At 44.3% G+C, this 14,928-nt stretch overlaps 2 protein-coding genes across 6 annotated transcripts; one reads left to right on the top strand and one right to left on the bottom strand.

The window, feature by feature from the left end:
- Positions 1-2,046: 2,046 nt before the first annotated feature.
- On the bottom strand, positions 2,047-7,125 carry LOC131957716 (uncharacterized). Its single transcript, XM_059322464.1, has 5 exons — positions 7,055-7,125; positions 6,288-6,418; positions 4,126-4,275; positions 3,717-3,857; positions 2,047-2,854 (listed from the first exon to the last, which is right to left on the bottom strand). The coding sequence occupies exons 2-5, from the start codon at positions 6,371-6,373 to the stop codon at positions 2,629-2,631; spliced, it is 603 nt and encodes a 200-aa protein (XP_059178447.1). The 5' UTR covers positions 6,374-6,418; positions 7,055-7,125; the 3' UTR covers positions 2,047-2,628.
- Positions 7,126-7,307: 182 nt separating this feature from the next.
- On the top strand, positions 7,308-14,093 carry LOC131957725 (uncharacterized). 5 transcript variants are annotated; one of them, XM_059322483.1, is made up of 4 exons: positions 7,308-7,357; positions 10,112-10,387; positions 12,035-12,229; positions 13,467-14,093. In XM_059322483.1, exons 2-4 carry the CDS (start codon positions 10,236-10,238, stop codon positions 13,639-13,641), a joined length of 522 nt encoding a protein of 173 aa, XP_059178466.1. In that variant the 5' UTR covers positions 7,308-7,357; positions 10,112-10,235; the 3' UTR covers positions 13,642-14,093. The 5 variants fall into 5 exon arrangements, with proteins under 5 accessions (XP_059178466.1, XP_059178474.1, XP_059178458.1 ...); XM_059322491.1 differs by having other exon boundaries at positions 7,322-7,353; XM_059322475.1 differs by lacking the exon at positions 7,308-7,357 and adding an exon at positions 7,571-7,593.
- The last annotated feature ends 835 nt before the right edge of the window (positions 14,094-14,928 follow it).

Consider the following 14,928-nt stretch of genomic DNA (forward strand, 5'->3'; position numbering starts at 1 on the left):
ACGTTTAAATAACAAGGTTTTATGTAATAAATGTTTTTCTTTAAACAGTTAAATACACTACTTTTTAAATAACTATAAAGAAAAGCGTGGGTCGCTTCCTAAACATTAGTAAAAGTATACAATAGATAATTTAGCGACCCATGCTTGACTGTCTGTTTGTCTGTCTGTTGCATTTTGGACTTGGCGTGATATGGGGCCGGTGAAGTAGGGCAGTAGAGTTCACCTGTTTCTGTGACCTCAGCTTATGAGCGCATAGAGTCAGACCCAAGCTCCGCTGAAATCGGTGATTTTAAAAGACAAAATTTGTTGGCTGAGGTGTGACGTTTTTTTCAATGTGGGGTCTAACTTTTTGTCTAACTTTTTGTCTAACTTTTTGTCTAACTTTTTGTGACGATGTGTGACAGTGGCGAGAGGAGGGGAAAGATAAAAATCGTCAAACAAACGTGACCTCATTTATGGATGACCCCCGAAACCTTCAGTTATCCGAAGATGACGGGTAGTCTAGTAATTATATAAAAAGCTTGTTATTATGGATGTTTGCAATGCTCTAAAATATTTAATACAATAGGCTTGAAAAGCTGGTTCCAAATGGTTCCAAATGGTTTCAAATGGTTTCAAATGGTTTCAAATGGTTTCAAATGGTTTCAAATGGTTCCAAATGGTTTCAAATGGTTGTTGCCATAAAGTATTTTTAACGAAAATTGATCATTTTATAACATTGGTGAAATGCGTACAAAATGTCTTCCTGCTTATTACGGCTAGATATATTCAAACAATTTCTAGTAATGTACTAGACATTTTGTTAACACTTTTGTTTATTAATTTGGATAAGTATAATCAGGGGTTTGTGCAGTGGCGAAGCTAGGATTTTTGGGCCCCTATGCAAAAAGTGTTAGTGGGCCCCTCAGAGGCGTAGCGACCCTTCCCGGCGACCGGGGACAAACTTTCGATTTGCACCCCCCCCCTCAGACTTTCGACTTGCACCCCCCCTCAGACTTTCGATTTGCACCCCCACCCCCTCAGACTTTCGATTTGCACACCCCCCCTCCCTTAGACTTTCGATTTGCACCCCCCCTCTCAGACTTTCGATTTGCACACCACCCCCCCCCCCCCTTAGACTTTCGATTTGCACCCCTCCCCCTCAAACTTTCGAAAAAGGGCCCCTATTTGCCTTGGGCCCCTATGCCTTGCTTACGCTAGCTTTACGGTAGCTACGACACTGGGTTTGTGGTGACAGTGGATATCATATTATTTGATAGAAATAAATTACTGTGGACCGCTATTGTGTATTTTATCATGGAAAACATTTATTATGAATTTCGTTGTTTTACTTTCCCTGGCCATTCCAATTGAGGACGTATTTCTAAAAATATTTAAATAAAATAATAGTAAACGACTTTTCAATGGCTTATATTCAATACAATAATAGTAAACGACTTTTCAATGGCTTATATTCAATACAATAATAGTAAACGACCTTTCAATGGCTTATATTCATGGTTCTCAAACAGCTTTCATTTTAAAAAATGCAGCCATAATTTAATCGATTGCCATATTTAAAAAAAAAATTAGTATGATAACATAGACTTTTCAAGTCTTATTTAATTGCTTGACTAAAAACAATTGCACACAAATTGAAAATATGCTGGGGGTCGGCGTGGTCGAGTTGGTAAAGCTCATGGTTGCTAAACCGAAAAGTCTCGAGTTCGAACCCTCGGGCAGATGAGGCTCGTTGGCTGGGGACAGCCATTCTTCTAGGAGATACAACTCCAAAATCAAACAACTGCTGCCTTGTAGTTTGTTCTTGGTTGGACAAAGGCTATGGAAGCAAATCCAAAAAGAAAAGCAGGCTGAAATCGGAGTCAATTGCCTCAATGGCGCATAACCAGTTGACACGTAATCCTTAATTGTGATGGAAGCATGGTCGAGTCGGCAAAAAGCTCATATTTGATAAATTCGCAAAAAGTCTCGAGTTCAAACCCTCTGGCAGATAAAGCTCGATCCCTCTCAACACTAAAAATTAAGAACGAAGAAGAAGAAGAAAATATGCTTATAAAAGTACTTTGTATTGGAAACTGTAATTGTTTCTTTAAGAATTAATTAGTCATCCAATCAAGCCAAATTTTAGATCAGATTGCGTTGCCATCGAGTCTTGACCCACATGCTAAATTTGAAACGAATCAGTCCGTTAGAAGTGGTCGAAATTTCGGTAGACAGTTTCGATTCATGACGAAGCACGAAGAGGAAGCAAGATAAATTAAAGCTCGTAAAAATAGATTTGATATGAAAGAAAAATGGACTTGATATTAGAGAGAATTAGAACGATATTATAAAGTGAATTATGGGGTAAAAGTTTTGTTCCGGTGCTAGATCAAAAAGTTATAAAATGCTACAGCTCTCTTTCATACTGGCGCACAATATAGGGTTGGTCGGCTGGCTGCAAGCTTTTTACGCTTTTGTTTGTTCGGGGCGAAACAAAGTTCTAGTTTAATTAAGGTGAAAGTTAACAGTTGAACAAAAGAAAGTTCTAATTACAAGAGTCAAGAGTTTTACTAGCCGAGTTTAATAGCACCAACACCAAGTGTCCAGGACTGACCAACAGATGACGTCACTCGAGAGCTGACGTCACTAAATGAAATTGGTTCTCATGTTCTTATCAAAATAATAGAAGCGGTCCCCTGCGGTCCTGTAGATGGTCCGCATGACTTGTTGGCGGAGTGGGTCCTGGTGGAAGTCCTCGGTCCTGTGGGCCAGCTGGACCACGCTGGGTAGGACAGTCCTCTGGCCCAGGTACAGGGCCGGGTAGTAGGGGTAGATCTTATCCTTGACCTTCTCAGGGTCGATCGTGGTCTCTCTGGGAGAGGAGGGGCAGATATGTAAGGAGGGGCAGATATGTAAGGAGGGGCAGATATGTAAGGAGGGGCAGATATGTAAGGAGGGGCAGATATGTAAGGAGGGGCAGATATGTAAGGAGGGGCAGATATGTAAGGAGGGGCAGATATGTAAGGAGGGGCAGATATGTAAGGAGGGGCAGATATGTAAGGAGGCTCTCTGGGTGAGGAGTGGCAGATATGTAAGGAGGGGCAGATATGTAAGGAGGGGCAGATATGTAAGGAGGGGCAGATATGTAAGGAGGGGCAGATATGTAAGGAGGCTCTCTGGGTGAGGAGGGGCAGATATGTAAGGAGGGGCAGATATGTAAGGAGGCTCTCTGGGTGAGGAGGGGCAGATATGTAAGGAGGGGCAGATATGTAAGGAGGGGCAGATATGTAAGGAGGGGCAGATATGTAAGGAGGGGCAGATATGTAAGGAGGGGCAGATATGTAAGGAGGGGCAGATATGTAAGGAGGCACTCTGGGAGAGGAGGGGCAGATATGTAAGGAGGCTCTCTGGGAGAGGAGGGGCAGATATGTAAGGAGGCTCTCTGGGAGAGGAGGGGCAGATATGTAAGGAGGCTCTCTGGGAGAGGAGGGGCAGATATGTAAGGAGGCTCTCTGGGAGAGGAGGGGCAGATATGTAAGGAGGCTCTCTGGGAGAGGAGGGGCAGATATGTAAGGAGGCTCTCTGGGAGAGGAGGGGCAGATATGTAAGGAGGCTCTCTGGGAGAGGAGGGGCAGATATGTAAGGAGTCTCCCCCCACCACATCTGTCAGTCCCTCACCACCGCCACTACCCTCGCCCAAACACACCCACACACACCCACACACACCCACACACCTGCCAGTTAAAGACCGTGTGGACTCTTCAAGTTGAATGCAATCTTCCCAGTCCTTGACCCCCATCTGCCGGAAGTCGTGAGCGCCACTGGCGGCCAACTTTTTGCCGTCTATGTTCAACTGGCCAAACATGTTTTTAAACCTGCAGACAGCAAGATCGTGACGTAAGACGGCAGAATAATGACGTAACAGTACGATAGTGACGTAATGGTTCAGAAAGTTTCTGCCCTTGTCTCTGGTCTAGAGCATGAATTACCTGCCTTGTCTCTGGTCTAGAGCATGAATTACCTGCCTTGTCTCTGGTCTAGAGCATGAATTACCTGCCTTGTCTCTGGTCTAGAGCATGAATTACCTGCCTTGTCTCTGGTCTAGAGCATGAATTACCTGCCCTTGTCTCTAGCATGAATTACCTGCCTTGTCCACTCCTTTCAAGCCAATCACCAACCTCGGCCTTCGACCAACTCTCGCACTGGCTGGGACATATCGGTTCGTGCCCGCTCGACTGCTGGAAGTAGTTAAACTTGGGGATCACGTGATGTGTACCTTGTGTGCATGGTAATCTGAAATCAGTGGATACAACATTAAGGCGTGACAGATGTTACATAACATTCGAATACTCTTTAAATTGTACACACCAACCACCTCTAAAGCCCACCACTACCACCCCTAAAGCCCACCACTACCACCCCTAAAGCCCACCACCCCTAAAGCCCACCACCCCTAAAGCCCACCACTACCACCCCTAAAGCCCACCACTACCACCCCTAAAGCCCACCACTACCACCCCTAAAGCCCACCACTACCACCCCTAAAGCCCACCACTACCACCTCTAAAGCCCACCACTACCACCCCTAAAGCCCACCACTACCACCCCTAAAGCCCACCACTACCACCCCTAAAGCCCACCACTACCACCCCTAAAGCCCACCACCCCTAAAGCCCACCACTACCACCCCTAAAGCCCACCACTACCACCCCTAAAGCCCACCACTACCACCCCTAAAGCCCACCACTACCACCCCTAAAGCCCACCACTACCACCCCTAAAGCCCACCACTACCACCCCTAAAGCCCACCACCCCTAAAGCCCACCACTACCACCCCTAAAGCCCACCACTACCACCCCTAAAGCCCACCACTACCACCCCTAAAGCCCACCACTACCACCCCTAAAGCCCACCACTACCACCTCTAAAGCCCATCTTACTCTTGACTGTAGTGCTTGTCTTGCTAAAGCCCACCACTACCACCCCTAAAGCCCACCACCCCTAAAGCCCACCACTACCACCCCTAAAGCCCACCACTACCACCCCTAAAGCCCACCACTACCACCCCTAAAGCCCACCACTACCACCCCTAAAGCCCACCACTACCACCTCTAAAGCCCACCACTACCACCCCTAACGCCCACCACTACCACCCCTAACGCCCACCACTACCACCCCTAAAGCCCACCACTACCACCCCTAAAGCCCACCACTACCACCCCTAAAGCCCACCACTACCACCCCTAAAGCCCACCACTACCACCCCTAAAGCCCACCACTACCACCTCTAAAGCCCACCACTACCACCCCTAAAGCCCACCACTACCACCCCTAAAGCCCACCACTACCACCCCTAAAGCCCACCACTACCACCTCTAAAGCCCACCACTACCACCCCTAACGCCCACCACTACCACCCCTAACGCCCACCACTACCACCCCTAAAGCCCACCACTACCACCCCTAAAGCCCACCACTACCACCTCTAAAGCCCACCACTACCACCCCTAACGCCCACCACTACCACCCCTAAAGCCCACCACTACCACCCCTAAAGCCCACCACTACCACCCCTAAAGCCCACCACTACCACCTCTAAAGCCCATCTTACTCTTGACTGTAGTGCTTGTCTTGCTAAAGCCCACCACTACCACCCCTAAAGCCCACCACCCCTAAAGCCCACCACTACCACCCCTAAAGCCCACCACTACCACCCCTAAAGCCCACCACTACCACCCCTAAAGCCCACCACTACCACCCCTAAAGCCCACCACTACCACCTCTAAAGCCCATCTTACTCTTGACTGTAGTGCTTGTCTTGCTAAAGCCCACCACTACCACCCCTAAAGCCCACCACCCCTAAAGCCCACCACCTCTAAAGCCCATCTTACTCTTGACTGTAGTGCTTGTCTTGCTAAAGCCCACCACTACCACCCCTAAAGCCCACCACCTCTAAAGCCCATCTTACTCTTGACTGTAGCGCTTGTCTTGCTAAAGCCCACCACTACCACCCCTAAAGCCCACCACTACCACCTCTAAAGCCCACCACCACCACCACTACCACCCCTAAAGCCCACCACCCCTAAAGCCCACCACCTCTAAAGCCCACCACTACCACCCCTAAAGCCCACCACCCCTAAAGCCCACCACCTCTAAAGCCCACCACTACCACCCCTAAAGCCCACCACCACCACTACCACCCCTAAAGCCCACCACCTCTAAAGCCCACCACCTCTAAAGCCCACCACTACCACCCCTAAAGCCCACCACCCCTAAAGCCCACCACCTCTAAAGCCCATCTTACTCTTGACTGTAGTGCTTGTCTTGAAGCTCATGAAGTTTTGCTGCCAACCTTTTAGGCGGGTCTTGACAGAAGCAATGGCTCGACATGGTGGCACAAAGATGGCGACTAGCAGGACGTGACGTCACTCACTGCTGAAAAAACATTTTCTATTTTTAAGGAAAATAAAATCTTTGATAAAAGGATAAAATAAATAAACCGGGGGTGATCTCCCCTAAACTTTCTCGAATATTCTTATATAAAACTATAGGGGATGGCAACTTGGGATATAGACATGATTTTTAATCCATTTTAAATACTTAAACTTTTAAAAATAGAATAAAATCTCGTAGAAAAATGAATTGCACCTCAAGTGAGCGCCTAATAAAAAGTGCATAATATTGCGGAATATTATTAGTACTTTAAAAATTCACATGCGTTTTTTTTTTGAGAAATCAGAAATAGCGTAAATTACTACTTCCGGTCAACGGAAATTACTCAAAATTTGACAGAAGGCAGAGAATTAGATCTTTTACTTTCTTGTGAAATTTCATTCATCTATCTGAAAGAGTATTCAAGTTATAGGCTTTTGAAAAATTGAAAGTAGAAAAAGTTCCGCTGAAAAGTTGAAACTTATCTACAAATTTGATATAATACTTAAATATGAAATTTCATCAACCTAGCTGTACCGGTACTCAAGTTATCGTGTTTACAGACACACACACACACACACACACACAGACAGACACACATTCACACACAGACAGACACACATTCACACACAGACATACGGACAAGATTGCAAAACTATGTTTTTCCGACACAGGGAGCCCTAACGCGTCGAGATTTGTAAAAATCTCGAATTTTTTTCCCCCCACCATTACAACTTTCTCTATACTTTGTATATACGAGCAAGTAAAAAGGTATGATAAAAAAAGAAGAAAACTTTAATGGAATAATTAAAAACATTTATCTATTTTTATCTAGCTCTTTTTTTTACGATCCAAGCGTGCGCAAATTTCTACAACAGCTGAGTACACCGTTATGCACATCTAGAGATTACAAGTCTGGTACGGCAACATGTCCGCTAGTAGGTTTGTGTGTTTTCAAGTCAGATAGTAGGTTTGTGTGTTCAAGTCAGCTAGTAGGTTTGTGTGTTCAAGTCAGATAGTAGGTTTGTGTGTTCAAGTCAGATAGTAGGTTTGTGTGTTCAAGTCAGCTAGTAGGTTTGTGTGTTCAAGTCAGATAGTAGGTTTGTGTGTTCAAGTCAGATAGTAGGTTTGTGTGTTCAAGTCAGATAGTAGGTTTGTGTTTTCAAGTCAGCTAGTAGGTTTGTGTGTTCAAGTCAGATAGTAGGTTTGTGTGTTCAAGTCAGATAGTAGGTTTGTGTGTTCACGTCAGCTAGTAGGTTTGTGTGTTCAAGTCAGCTAGTAGGTTTGTGTGTTCAAGTCAGCTAGTAGGTTTGTGTGTTCAAGACAACAAAGAGGTTTGTGTGTTCAAGTCAGCTAGTAGGTTTGTATGTTCAAGTCAGCTAGTAGGTTTGTGTGTTCAAGTCAGCTAGTAGGTTTGTATGTTCAAGTCAGCTAGTAGGTTTGTGTGTTCAAGACAACAAAGAGGTTTGTGTGTTCAAGTCAGCTAGTAGGTTTGTATGTTCAAGTCAGATAGTAGGTTTGTGTGTTCAAGTCAGATAGTAGGTTTGTGTGTTCAAGTCAGCTAGTAGGTTTGTGTGTTCAAGACAACAAAGAGGTTTGTGTGTTCAAGTCAGCTAGTAGGTTTGTGTGTTCAAGTCAGCTAGTAGGTTTGTGTGTTCAAGTCAGATAGTAGGTTTGTGTGTTCAAGTCAGATAGTAGGTTTGTGTGTTCAAGTCAGATAGTAGGTTTGTGTGTTCAAGTCAGATAGTAGGTTTGTGTGTTCACGTCAGCTAGTAGGTTTGTGTGTTCAAGTCAGCTAGTAGGTTTGTGTGTTCAAGTCAGCTAGTAGGTTTGTGTGTTCAAGACAACAAAGAGGTTTGTGTGTTCAAGTCAGCTAGTAGGTTTGTATGTTCAAGTCAGCTAGTAGGTTTGTGTGTTCAAGACAACAAAGAGGTTTGTGTGTTCAAGTCAGCTAGTAGGTTTGTATGTTCAAGTCAGCTAGTAGGTTTGTGTGTTCAAGTCAGATAGTAGGTTTGTGTGTTCAAGTCAGATAGTAGGTTTGTGTGTTCAAGTCAGATAGTAGGTTTGTGTGTTCAAGTCAGATAGTAGGTTTGTGTGTTCAAGTCAGATAGTAGGTTTGTGTGTTCACGTCAGCTAGTAGGTTTGTGTGTTCAAGTCAGCTAGTAGGTTTGTGTGTTCAAGTCAGCTAGTAGGTTTGTATGTTCAAGTCAGCTAGTAGGTTTGTATGTTCAAGTCAGATAGTAGGTTTGTGTGTTCACGTCAGCTAGTAGGTTTGTGTGTTCAAGTCAGATAGTAGGTTTGTGTGTTCACGTCAGCTAGTAGGTTTGTATGTTCAAGTCAGCTAGTAGGTTTGTGTGTTCAAGACAACAAAGAGGTTTGTGTGTTCAAGTCAGCTAGTAGGTTTGTATGTTCAAGTCAGATAGTAGGTTTGTGTGTTCAAGTCAGATAGTAGGTTTGTGTGTTCAAGTCAGCTAGTAGGTTTGTGTGTTCAAGACAACAAAGAGGTTTGTGTGTTCAAGTCAGCTAGTAGGTTTGTATGTTCAAGTCAGCTAGTAGGTTTGTGTGTTCAAGACAACAAAGAGGTTTGTGTGTTCAAGTCAGCTAGTAGGTTTGTATGTTCAAGTCAGATAGTAGGTTTGTGTGTTCAAGTCAGATAGTAGGTTTGTGTGTTCAAGTCAGATAGTAGGTTTGTGTGTTCAAGTCAGCTAGTAGGTTTGTATGTTCAAGTCAGCTAGTAGGTTTGTGTGTTCAAGACAACAAAGAGGTTTGTGTGTTCAAGTCAGCTAGTAGGTTTGTATGTTCAAGTCAGATAGTAGGTTTGTGTGTTCAAGTCAGATAGTAGGTTTGTGTGTTCAAGTCAGCTAGTAGGTTTGTGTGTTCAAGACAACAAAGAGGTTTGTGTGTTCAAGTCAGCTAGTAGGTTTGTATGTTCAAGTCAGCTAGTAGGTTTGTGTGTTCAAGACAACAAAGAGGTTTGTGTGTTCAAGTCAGCTAGTAGGTTTGTATGTTCAAGTCAGATAGTAGGTTTGTGTGTTCAAGTCAGATAGTAGGTTTGTGTGTTCAAGTCAGATAGTAGGTTTGTGTGTTCACGTCAGCTAGTAGGTTTGTATGTTCAAGTCAGATAGTAGGTTTGTGTGTTCAAGTCAGATAGTAGGTTTGTGTGTTCAAGTCAGATAGTAGGTTTGTGTGTTCACGTCAGATAGTAGGTTTATGTGTTCACGTCAGCTAGTAGGTTTGTGTGTTCAAGTCAGATAGTAGGTTTGTGTGTTCACGTCAGATAGTAGGTTTGTGTGTTCACGTCAGATAGTAGGTTTGTGTGTTCAAGTTAACAAGGAGGTTTCAGTCGGATTAAGATGTACCCATAGATTTAAGTCAATAAGTTGTTGGTGTATGTCTTTTATATGTCCATCAGCAACCTACGTCACAGATGGATTCATGACATACACACCATGACATACACACTATGTAACTAAACAATGACATACACACTATGTAACTAAACAATGACATACACACTATGTAACTAAACAATGACATACACACTATGTAACTAAACATTTTTTTTTGTCCCCTGAAACCCTCCCCCCCCCCCCGCCAGATGTGCGGCGTATAGTTTCTCCACTGCGGTCTATACCCCCCCCCCCCCCCACCACTGCTAGAACTACTATCTCGTATTTCTATCCTATTATGACGTAGGTCACCTGTGGGCAGAAATCAGAAGTTGGACGGCAATGTTTTATTTTCTTCCAATCTGATTGGTCCAGTGTTGTGAGATCTGATTGGTCCAGTGTTGTGAGATCTGATTAATCCAGTGTTTAATATGGCCGGCCAACCCTTCCTACCCGTCTACCAGTCAGACAACGCCAGCCCAGTGGAGCTCAGGCTACTGGAACCTCCGTACTCAGAGGCCGTCTGCTACTCCTGGGGTGCTGACGTCATAGACAGCTGGTTGGTTGAGACAGGCTTTGGCAGGTAAGTGGTTGGCTTTTGGTGGTTGCTGCAGTGTAATTGGAACTGTAATTGGAACTGTAATTGGAACTGTATTTGGAACTAGGTGTCAAATGGACGTTTTTGAGTCCAGCTTAGAGGGGACTGGATACGCCATGTCTGTAGATGTATCGATACCTACAGGTATCGAGCGATGTTTCGCCATGTCTGTAGATGTATCGATACCTACAGGTATCGAGCGATGTTTCGCCATGTCTGTAGATGTATCGATACCTACAGGTATCGAGCGATGTTTCGCCATGTCTGTAGATGTATCGATACCTACAGGTACCGAGCGATGTTTCGCCATGTCTGTAGATGTATCGATACCTACAGGTATCGAGCGATGTTTCGCCATGTCTGTAGATGTATCGATACCTACAGGTACAGAGCGATGTTTCGCCATGTCTGTAGATGTATCGATACCTACAGGTACAGAGCGATGTTTCGCCATGTCTGTAGATGTATCGATACCTACAGGTACAGAGCGATGTTTCGCCATGTCTGTAGATGTATCGATACCTACAGGTACAGAGCGATGTTTCGCCATGTCTGTAGATGTATCGATACCTACAGGTACCGAGCGATGTTTCGCCATGTCTGTAGATGTATCGATACCTACAGGTACAGAGCGATGTTTCGCCATGTCTGTAGATGTATCGATACCTACAGGTACCTAGCGATGTTTCGCCATGTCTGTAGATGTATCGATACCTACAGGTATCGAGCGATGTTTCGCCATGTCTGTAGATGTATCGATACCTACAGGTACCGAGCGATGTTTCGCCATGTCTGTAGATGTATCGATACCTACAGGTATCGAGCGATGTTTCGCCATGTCTGTAGATGTATCGATACCTACAGGTACAGAGCGATGTTTCGCCATGTCTGTAGATGTATCGATACCTACAGGTACAGAGCGATGTTTCGCCATGTCTGTAGATGTATCGATACCTACAGGTACAGAGCGATGTTTCGCCATGTCTGTAGATGTATCGATACCTACAGGTACAGAGCGATGTTTCGCCATGTCTGTAGATGTATCGATACCTACAGGTACCGAGCGATGTTTCGCCATGTCTGTAGATGTATCGATACCTACAGGTACAGAGCGATGTTTCGCCATGTCTGTAGATGTATCGATACCTACAGGTACCTAGCGATGTTTCGCCATGTCTGTAGATGTATCGATACCTACAGGTACCGAGCGATGTTTCGCCATGTCTGTAGATGTATCGATACTTACAGGTACCGAGCAATGTTTCGACATGTCTGTAGATGTATCGATACTTACAGGTACCGAGCGATGTTTCGCCATGTCTGTAGATCTATCGATACCTACAGGTACCGAGCGATGTTTCGCCATGTCTGTAGATGTATCGATACCTACAGGTATCGAGCCATGTTTCGCCATGTCTGTAGATGTATCGATACCTACAGGTACCGAGCGATGTTTCGACATGTCTGTAGATGTATCGATACCTACAGGTACCGAGCGATGTTTCGCCATGTCTGTAGATGTATCGATACCTACAGGTACCGAGCGATGTTTCGCCATGTCTGTAGATGTATCGATACCTACAGGTACCGAGCGATGTTTCGCCATGTCTGTAGATGTATCGATACCTACAGGTATCGAGCCATGTTTCGACAGAACGGGATAGACGGACGCAAGCTGCTGACGCTGGACGAGGCGGGGCTCAGGAGGATGGGCGTATTCGACTCCCAGGACGCGCGTCAGATTGTCGCGAACATCAGCGTCATGCGTCACATTCACAGGCATCTGGAGTCTTCTGAGCTGCCCGGACTACCTTACACCTACTACAGGTTAGTGGTCTTACGTCTTCAGTAGGCTAGTGGTCTTACGTCTTCAGTAGGCTAGTGGTCTTACGTCTACAGTAGGCTAGTGGTCTTACGTCTACAGTAGGCTAGTGGTCTTACGTCTACAGTAGGCTAGTGGTCTTACGTCTACAGTAGGCTAGTGGTCTTACGTCTACAGTAGGCTAGTAGTCTTACGTCTACAGTAGGCTAGTGGTCTTACGTCTACAGTAGGCTAGTGGTCTTACGTCTACAGTAGGCTAGTGGTCTTACGTCTACAGTAGGCTAGTGGTAGTAGTCTTACGTCTACTTAAGGCTAGTGGTCTTACGTCTACTGTAGGCTAGTGGTGGTGGTCTTACGTCTACAGTAGGCTAGTGGTCTTACGTCTACAGTAGGCTAGTGGTCTTACGTCTACAGTAGGCTAGTGGTCTTACGTCTACAGTAGGCTAGTGGTCTTACGTCTACAGTAGGCTAGTGGTCTTACGTCTACAGTAGGCTAGTGGTAGTAGTCTTACGTCTACTTAAGGCTAGTGGTCTTACGTCTACTGTAGGCTAGTGGTCTTACGTCTACAGTAGGCTAGTGGTCTTACGTCTACAGTAGGCTAGTGGTCTTACGTCTACAGTAGGCTAGTGGTCTTACGTCTACAGTAGGCTAGTGGTCTTACGTCTACAGTAGGCTAATGGTCTTACGTCTACAGTAGGCTAGTGGTCTTACGTCTACAGTAGACTAGTGGTCTTACGTCTACAGTAGGCTAGTGGTCTTACGTCTACAGTAGGCTAGTGGTCTTACGTCTACAGTAGGCTAGTGGTCTTACGTCTACAGTAGGCTAGTGGTCTTACGTCTACAGTAGGCTAGTGGTCTTACGTCTACAGTAGGCTAGTGGTCTTACGTCTACAGTAGGCTAGTGGTCTTACGTCTACAGTAGGCTAGTGGTCTTACGTCTACAGTAGGCTAGTGGTCTTACGTCTACAGTAGGCTAGTGGTCTTACGTCTAAAGTAGGCTAGTGGTCTTACGTCTTCAGTAGGCTAGTGGTCTTACGTCTACTGTAGGCTACTGGTCTTACGTCTACAGTAGGCTAGTGGTCTTACGTCTACTACAGTTTATGACAAAGACTTAGTGACGTAGAATTAGACGTAGTTTGTGTTTTAGACTGTGATGTAGACTTTCAATCGTAGATTGTGACGAAAACTTTGAGACGTAGAGTGTGACCTTGACCCTTGTTCGGGTGACTCTCCCACCACAGGGCCCTCTGTTTCGGCAAAAAGTCGACCTTGACCTCGCCGTTGCTACAGGAGAACATGTGCTACACCACGTGGTCAGTGCCAGACCAAGTCACCCTCCGGCGTATCAACAGTCTGTCCGGTGGGGAGGACACTTTTGGCTGGTTCGCTCGAAATCGTCCCCACCCCACCATCTAGGGCTACGTGACCAGGCGGTGCCTAAATCTTTGGAAGTGTGGTGTCCGTCTTCAAGTTATGTCATAAAAATCTGGCTTGCATCAAATATGCCACAGGTGAAATTAGGGAGCAGGGCTAACACGGCAGCCGCCGAGGGTCCTAATTTTGGCATATTTCTTACAACCGCTTTTAATCTCTTATAATCTCTTACACGGTAAAACAAATTTCACAAGCATCGTGGGTGGTTTTTTTAAATAAAAGTCTGAGTGTTAAATTACAAGTTTGTTTTTAATTGGGATCAATTTTTGAAAAAAATTATTCTGTTATAATAGTTTTCAGATCTGATCCTTAGATGTATATAAATTCGGATATAAATATAAACTATCTTCTTTTTATTTTTAGACGCAAGTAAATGATAAAATAATTCACTTAGTTTGGTCAAATAAAAATGACGAGAAGAAATTTCTTTTTACCAACTTTATTTTTTTCAAACAATAGATTTTTTTTTGTAAACTAAAATAAAATTATTTCTCACGAGCTTAGGTATTATTCTTCTTATTTTTTTCTGAGTAAATAATAATGGTATTTTGGACAAGTATAAATTATTATTTTTGACATTGTAAGCTTTCAGAGAAAATGAAAGGCAAGATTAAATTTTCGAAACAAAAATTAAGACAAGTAACACATTTTTGCAGATTACCTTAGCAGCTTTACCTTTTTGTTCTACACAATAGCTATCAAATAGTTGCAACCATATTGCTTGCCATATTGCCATATACAGTTAATTCTTATAAATTTATATATATATATATATATATATATATATATATATATATATATATATATATATATATATATATATATATTCTATATATATAATTCTCTTCTTAGATACCCTAGAAAACACCAAGCTGTAAGCGCGCCTAGCAGCTCCCTCTCTTCCTCTCTATCACTATCCCTACCACTCCCACCCCACATGATCTGGTGAGCTATGGTTCACGCTAAATGTTTACAATCGTAGAGCCGGGTTTAGTAACGCTATTAGGGGCAGGTAATTTAGTTTAAACGATTTTAAACTTAGGGGAGGTAACTAAGAGGAGGCTGCTTTCACGGGGGGGGGGTGTAGGGTAGGGGTTAGAGTTGGGGGAAAGGAGGGCAGGGGGTGGGGTTATCGTCCTTAACGAACTACTGATAGTGTTTTAAAGCAAATATTTTCAGTGGCAGCATTGGTACTGTCGAATTCACTAATTATGAATTACTGAAAAGTAGAAAATAAAACAACTAAATAGCGGCATATGATACGCCGCG

The sequence above is a fragment of the Physella acuta genome, unplaced genomic scaffold (genome assembly GCF_028476545.2).
Source record: "Physella acuta isolate Inbredline_101_S28 unplaced genomic scaffold, ASM2847654v3 ptg000081l, whole genome shotgun sequence".
NCBI classification, from domain to species: domain Eukaryota; kingdom Metazoa; phylum Mollusca; class Gastropoda; family Physidae; genus Physella; species Physella acuta.